Source organism: Propithecus coquereli, unplaced genomic scaffold, assembly GCF_000956105.1.
Source record: "Propithecus coquereli isolate 6110/MARCELLA unplaced genomic scaffold, Pcoq_1.0 Scaffold34, whole genome shotgun sequence".
NCBI lineage: Eukaryota > Metazoa > Chordata > Mammalia > Primates > Indriidae > Propithecus > Propithecus coquereli.
Window position 1 is genome coordinate 7,125,630 of NW_012149063.1, and position 8,239 is coordinate 7,133,868.

General features: G+C 36.8%; 1 protein-coding gene across 1 annotated transcript in view; it reads left to right on the top strand.

Annotated features, from left to right (window-relative positions):
- The window catches only part of SCRN3 (secernin 3), a 33,813-nt gene that overhangs the window by 19,085 nt on the left and 6,489 nt on the right, over positions 1-8,239 (top strand). The window contains exons 6-7 of the mRNA XM_012650688.1: positions 4,131-4,293; positions 5,259-5,427. Coding sequence (XP_012506142.1) covers positions 4,131-4,293; positions 5,259-5,427 — 332 coding nt within the window. The remainder of the gene's footprint in view (positions 1-4,130; positions 4,294-5,258; positions 5,428-8,239) is intronic.

Consider the following 8,239-nt stretch of genomic DNA (forward strand, 5'->3'; position numbering starts at 1 on the left):
CAGTTAAAAAAATCTTTTGATTTCCATCTTAATTTTGTCATTGACTCAAGGATTATTTGAGCAGCAGGTTGTTTAATTTCTATGCATTTGTGTATATTTGAGAATTTCTCTTGGAATTGATTTCTAGTTTTTTTTCCACTGTGGTTTGAGAAGACACATGGTATGACTTTAATTTTTCTGAATTTGCTGAGACTTGTTTTGTGGCCTAACATATGATCTGTCTTGGAAAATGCCCCATGTGCTGATGAGACGAATGTATGTTCTGCAAGTTTTGGGGTAGAATGTTTTGTAAATGTCTATTAGATCCATTTGTTCTAGAGTCCCATTTAAGTCCAGTGTTTCTTTGTTATTTTCTGCCTCAGTGATCTGTCTAGTTCTGTCAGTGGAGTGTTGAAGTCTCGGACTATTATGATGCTGCTGTTTATGTCTTTGCTTAGATCTAATAGAATTTGTTTCATAAATCCGGGAGTTCCTGTTTTAGGTGCACATATATTTAGGATTGTTATATTGTTTTCCTGAATTCTTTTATCATTATGTAATGACCATCTTTGTCTTTTTTTTTTTAACCACTGTTGATTTAAATTCTATTTTATCTGATATGAGAATAGCTACTCCTACTTGCTTTTGGTTTCCATTTGCATGGAATATTTTTTCCATACCTTTACCTTGAGTCTGTGAGAATATTTGCCAGTTACATGAATTTCTCGGAGACAACGTATAATTTGGATTGTGTTTTTTAATCCATTCAGCCAATCTATATCTTTTAAGTAGAGCATTAAGACTATTTATGTTCAATGTTAGTATTGATATGTGAGATACTATTTTCTTCTTCATGTTGAATGGTACCTAATTGCTTTGTTTTCCTCCTCGTGTTATTGTTTTATAAGAGCCATGAGCTTTAATTTTTAGGTGTTTTTACACTGGTGGGTTATTGATTGTTCTGTACCATGTATAGAGCGCCTTTAAGCATGTCCTGTAGGGCAGGTCTAATGGTGACAAATTCCCTTAGTATTTGCTTGTCTGGGAAAGACTTCATTTCTCCCTCATATATGAAACTTACTTTTGCTGGATACAAAATTCTTGGCTGGCCATTATTCCGTTTAAGAAGACTAAAGATGTGACGCCCCCATCCCTTCTGGCTTGTAAGGTTTCTGCTAAGAAGTCTGCTGTTAGTCTGATGGGTTTTCCTTTGTAAGTTACTTGTTGCTTTTGTCTTACAGCTTGCAGGATTTTCTCCTTCACTTTAACTTTGGCCAGACTGATGACTATGTACCTTGGTGATGTCCTCTTTGCTAGGAATCTTCCAGGTGTTCAATGATCATCTTGTGTTTTGATATCTAAATCTCTAGCAAGACCAGGGACGTTTTCCTCAATTATTCCCTCAAATAGGTTTTCCATGCTTTTTGCTCTTTCGGCTTTTCCCTCAGGGATACTTATGATTCTTATATTCTTTTGCTTTACGTAGTCCCATATTTCTCAGAGTGATTATTCTTTATTCTTTTTTTCTACATTTTTGACTGACTAATTCAAAAGCCTTGTCTTCAAGCTCTGAAATTCTTTATTCTGCTTGATCTAATGTTAAAACTTTCTACTATATTTTGAAATTCCCTAAATGACCCCTTCACTTCCTTAAGGTATGTTATTATCTTTTCTTATGTTATCTGTCTCTTGAGTGAATTTTTCACGTATGTCCTGAATTACTTTTTTGGTTTCTTTGTGTTGGTTTTCAACTTTCTCATCAATCCCATTGATCTTACTTGCCATCCATATTCTGTATTCCACATCTGACATTTTGACAATTTTCTTTTGGTTGGAGTCTGTTGCTGGAGAACTACTGTGATCCTTTATGTATATCAAAACAGCTTATTTTTTCATGTTGCCAGAGTTCTTACTCTGGTTCCTTCTCATCTGAGACCTCTTCTCTCAGCTCAAGACAGATAGATTTGTGGTGTACCTGTTCTTCTCTGCAGGGAGCTCTCTTACTCAATGAAGAGAGAGAGAGAGGTCCCTGGTTGGCGCACTTGAGTCCTACTCCAGCAGGAGAGGGGCAGATGCACTATGAGCCTTTAACACTAGTGTTGTCCTGCATCTCATGTTTCACTGTTTCCCTTTGGTGTGCTGCAGTTGGTGTGCTGCAGAGTGAGTGATCACCCTGCCTAGTTCTGCCAGCAGTGGCCATTGACAGCTCATGTTGGCCTGAGTGCTTCCCGGGTCAGGTCTACAGATGGTGGCCTGTGATAGCTTAATTACTGCCCTGCCCAGGACCGTCAGTGGTGGTAGGGATCAGTGCACAGTGACCCAAGCATTTGCCCCACCCAGGTCCCCCATTGGCAGTGGGGGCACATGGCACCTGCCCACAGGACACTTGTGAGCACCCAGCCTCCTCACTTCCTCCCCAGCCTAGCAGGGGTGATGAGGAGGCAGTAAAAACAGATCTGACCCCCAGTAGACACAGTGCTCTGGGTCTGAGATCTCAAAATAGCACCAGCTCCAGCACCTAGGGTCGCTAGCCAATAGGTCCCCATTGTACCTTCTCTCCAGAGCAATGCCACTGCACAGTCTCTAGTCAGCTCCCTATGTCAGTCTGACAATCTGCTGTGGTGGAGAGTCCTTCCGCAGCTCAGATCGCAATGTCCACGGGGGAGGGTGAAGTGTGGAGCCCTGGGAATCTCGTCTTTCCCTTCCCCACATGTGGGTGCCTTCGCCATGTACCTTCGATCCCATGGAGTGGGTTACATCTCTTCCATCTCCTTCACGTTGGGAGCCTCCTGTTGCCTCTCTGTTGCTTCCCAATGCTCTCTCTTAGATGATATATCTGAAGGTGAATATCCACTTGCTACTTTCAGTCCTCTCCGTGAGAGCAGCATGTGCTGCTTCTGGTCCACCATCTTGGCCCCTCTACATCCTTGTCGCTAAAAGAATTTATATTCTAATGACAGATCTAGGACCTATATAGACAAAAGATCAGGAATGTGTATAGATGGATAGGAAAAGGTCCTTTCAGTTGAGCTTAGTAGTAAATTTTAATTTGAAGAAGTTATAATTTGATTCAGGAGGAATTGGGAGTCATAAATTTTGGCAAAGAGAATTACATGAGACATATGAGAAGAAATACAGGCTACTTTTTGGGGGACTATATTGGGTAGGGTAAGATTTTTTTTTTTTTTTGTCATGAGGTAGTTAGATCCTGAGGGACATCTTTGACTGTGGATATGCAGAGCAAGGAGCAGAGCTATCTGAAGGCATCATGTGCTGTTTACATTTTTTGGTTATGCCTTCCAAATATTGAATTCTGATGCTCTTTACAATCAGGGACATGTTGTATTTTAAAGAGATAAGTTTTATCTCTTTAGTTTGATGCTCTCTATAACCAGGGACATGTGTTTACTAAAGAGATAAAATAGATTTTTTCTGTTTTCTACTTTTTCTATTTTTCTCAAAAATTTCATCTAAATATTAAACTTTAAATATGAAAGCAAAAACAATATAATCACACACAGTATTACATCATATACAATATTTCATCACACACAATGAATGTTTAAACTTTTAAAGGAGTCCAGCAGAATTGTGCACAAATTCTATTAACCAGTAATATATTTGTCTTCTTCATTCTGCTCAGATACAATTCACACTTTTGTTTAAGATTATTGCCAGGCAAAGAAACTATTATAGGAAAATAATTTATTTTGTAAAGAGTATCTTGTATAATATTGGAAACTAAGCACAATATTCTCTTAATATTTGGTTCCCAAAATGGATAGACTCAGATAATAGTTATTGATATCATTAATTCATTGCTGACTAAATATGCCTTAAAAAATTATTTAAGGGTAATAGGATTTAGTGTAATTTTGCATTATTGATTCCTTCTTCTTAGAAATTTTTATCTGTTACAGTGGTTTTGAGACTTTGCATATTTTATATATTTTAAAAAAAATCTTCATTGTGACAGTGGAATGAGGGTCTAATTGCAGTTGATACAAAGTTTGTTTATAGTCAATCTCTTACTTAATTTATTCTAAGACCAATATCTCATATTATATATTACCAGTAGAGAAAGCAGTTCATATTTGCAAGGCATCTGTATATGCATATGTATTTGATGGTTTTTCAAATTTTTTCTCTAGGAAACATAACTTTTGAAACAATGATGGAAATTCTCCGTGATAAACCAAGTGGCATTAATATGGAGGGCGAATTCCTGACCACTGCAAGCATGGTTTCTATTTTACCTCAAGACTCCAACCTTCCTTGCATTCACTTCTTTACAGGAACTCCTGATCCTGAGAGGTGAAGTCACAAAATACTATAAACAAGCAAGAGATCAGGGGATGGGTAGACCCATTAGGATGTTGATGATCTTGTCAGGCTAAATTTTTGTTACACAAATAGGAGAATAAATTTTAGATGTATTTTCTCTTCAGGTTTTAGTGTACAGTTTCCATGTATGCATAACTGTTCTTATTTTTTTATGGGAAGAAAATCTTAATAGTTTCTTGTATAGTTTCTCTTCCTTCCCACAGATATATTTATTAATAATATTGTCAAGAAAATAGATAGGTTTTCTTATTCAGATTTCAGATATCACAAACATTAGATGACTAGTAACAGTTAGTGAAAAGGTTAAATGATGTAGATGTGCCAAATTTATTTATGCAGTCATACGTAGGATATATATGCATGTAAAACATAAAATATCAGTAGTTCCAGTTATATTTTAAGTAAGACTTTTAGAGACTATCTTGATTCAAGTCATCAATATCTTTCACAAAACTTAATGCACATTACATTTAGAAATAATTTTATATTCACTTTTAGTATTACAGTCTTTCATATTATTAAAGTTATTGTCAAGAAAATGGAATGAAACCTATGTCCCCCTTATTAACATTGGTGCTGATTTTCACCCCAGGTCCTAATCCTCGGTCTATAACACTGAGGGTTGTACTTACCCTCCAGCTGTGGAGTTCGAAGTAGGAAAGGCAAACTATTACTTTGCTGACACTGTATATGTGCCAGGCTCTCTGTTAGATTCATGAGAATACGAGGCTAAATAAAGCATGGTCTCTTGTCCCAAAGGAGATCCCAGTGTACCAGGGAAGACAGGCATAGGTATAACTAATATGATAGGAACAATTTAGTATATAGCATTATTAATGAAAACTTCTAATCATGGGGAATCTTGGAAGACTTAGAATAATGCTGAATATTTTTTATGTATTGACATACCAATTTAATAAAGATCTTTCTTCTAGATCCGTTTTTAAGCCTTTCATATTTGTGCCACATATATCACAACTGTTGGATACCAGTTCGCCAACATTTGAAGATCCAGTTACAAAGAAGCCACACGTTAAGCCTGACAGAAGACACCCACTCTACCAAAAACATCAACAGGCATTGGAAGTAATAGATAATAATGAGGTATGATTAGATTATATTCTCTGTTGTATCATTAAGAATAGTTTAAAGTGTGATTCAATCTGCATTTTGCTTTTTGGAGTATTAGCTTTCCTTCCTTCATATAAAAAATAGGTTTAGAGATAATTTAGATGCTCAGACTATAGTAGAGTTGTATTATTTTTTACCTTTCATTAAGAATACATGTGTTGTGAATCTTGTAGAGAAATTTAATATATTAAACATAACAACAGTAGCTAACATTTATCAAGCATTTGTTGTATATCACACACCATAGTAGTTTTACACGGATTATTTTATTTAATCTTCACAATCACTTTATGAGGTGGGACTATTATTATTCCTATTTTACTGATAAGGAATCTGAGACTAGAAGAGTTTAAGTAACTTGCTTGCTTAGTGTATATCCCACACCAAAATCACAAAGCCTCTGAAGGGCAATTGGCCTGATCTTTTACATATGTTCTTAATCATATAGTCCCAGATTAAAATTAATTAAAAGTGAGTTAAAACTCCAGAGACTTAAAATAATGCATTGTAGTTTTACAAAAGTGATATATGCTCATTATTTTAAAATATAAGCATTTAGAAGAGCAATATATCACCCAAAATCTCATCTCCAGAAATAATATATATATAGGTCATTAAATATGAAATGTCCAATTTTGAATCAAAAGTGAAGTTTATTATATCTCAAACAAGAAGCAGTACAATTCATCAAAGTATGCACCTAAACTCTCGACACACTTTTGCCATCTTAACAGTAGCTTGTTTATGAAGAAAAGCCTGGAGAGTGAGTAGTGATGAAATTGCAAAAGGCATTTTCCACAGCTTGTTGATGATTGAATATATTTTTTTGCAAAAAGTGGTCCAAACCTTGGAAGAAGTAGTAGTCAGTTGGTGCAAGGTCTGGTGAATACGGTGCGATGACAGAGAGTTTCCAAGTCCAGCTTCTGTAGTTTGAGCAGCATTGTTTGTGTGACATGCAGTCAAGTGTTGTCTTGCAAGAGGATTGGCCTGTCTCTGCTGACCAGTTTGAGCCGCTTAACCACAAGCATCCTCATCATTTTATCCAATTGGTTGCAGTAGACATCTACTGTAATGGATTGACCAGGTTTCATGAAGCTGTAGTGGATAATATCAGCAGTGGACCACCCAACAGACACCATTAGCTTTTTTTGGTGAATATTCGGTTTTGGACTGTGTTTCAGCACTTCATCTTTAACCAGCCATTGTGCCAAGTGCTTTGTGATTGTCAAAAAGAATCCATTTTTCATCACATGTAACAATACAGTATAGAAATGGTTTGCCTTTATGTCCTGACAGCAAAAAAAGGCAAGCTTCGAGAGGATTTCTCTTCTGACATTTGTTTAATTCATGTAGAACCCATCTATCCAGATTATTTACCTTGTTGATTTGTTTCAAATGGTCCAATATTGTTGGAATAGTAACGTCAGACCTTGCTGCCAATTTCATGCATAGGTTGAGATGCATTCGCTTCCACTACAGCTTTTAGCTCATCATTATCCACCTTGGTCTCAGGTCGCCCACGTGGCTCATTTTCAAGATCAAAATCACCAGAATGGAACTTCTCAAACTATCTACATACTGTGCATTTATTAGCTACATCCTTCCCAAACACTTCGTTGATATTTTGAGCTGTCTGTGCTACATTGGTTCTACAACGGAACTCATATTTGAAAATAACACAAATTTTTGACGTTCCATGGTTTCACAAAAATTGCTCTAAAAAAATGTGAAAGATAATCACAAGCCAAAACATACATTTGAAAGACTGAGGATGTACCTTCACAATAAACATAAAACAAGAAGTGTCACAGTGAAATGTCAGTGATACCAACTCTCAAACTTAGTACGTAAGGAAATTGGACGTTTCATACTTAATAACCTAAATTTTTTTTTTTTCTAGCATAGATATTTTATAATGCCCATACCTCTTCAGCCCACCCTACTCTTTCCCCTCTACTCCAGAGTAAAAGAAAAGGTAAGAATGAAATGGAAAGGCTGCCTAAAGTTGAGTCCTTGCAATGAAAGAAAAGATCGGCCATCTTACATCTTTTCTCCTCTGTTTCTACTATCTCCTGATTTTTCTTGCCTATTATTCCTTTTACTTTCTCAAAGTATATACATTTACTTTCTCCCTACATTTAAATGAACTAAATGAGTTTTCCTCCAGGTAATTATTTATTTATTTTTGTCTGTAGTATGTTTGCATAGTTACCATGCCTTTTTTTCCTCCCCTAGTTCACTTATGCTTAAAGCAAAGAGCTCTGCCAGACTTCCTATTTGCCATGAATTCTTGATGGTACTCCTGCTTTATCTGGGACTGGTTTGTTTTCACTTCTGACCTACAGTCTAAACACTATGTTGTATCTTGGTGGCGTGGAGTGAGGGGCAAGCACTAGGAGCCAGTTTAATGTGCTAACGAGGGCCCAATCCACTGGGCCAGGAGGTGTCATCCATTTCCATGGCCTTGGCTTGTCCTTCCAACCCAAAATGGTAAACAGTGATGAGCCCTCTGGTTCTTCATGCCTTTGCTCAAGTTCCTTAGTGATATGTTTTAAGAGCTTCTACTCTGGAGGAATTTTCCTTTCCGCCTCCCTGAGCAGCCTCCACACAGCCCGCATTGCTTGTGAGAGTTCTCAAGAGTTGTCAGCTCTCTTTTTCCCCATAATACAGCTCCTGGGAGGTGGGTTTTTTAAACTTAGTATTAAATGTTTCTTAAACTAGTCGATTGATATTTTTTGCAAAATATTATTGAAATAGGCCGGGCGCGGTGGCTCATGCCTGTAAT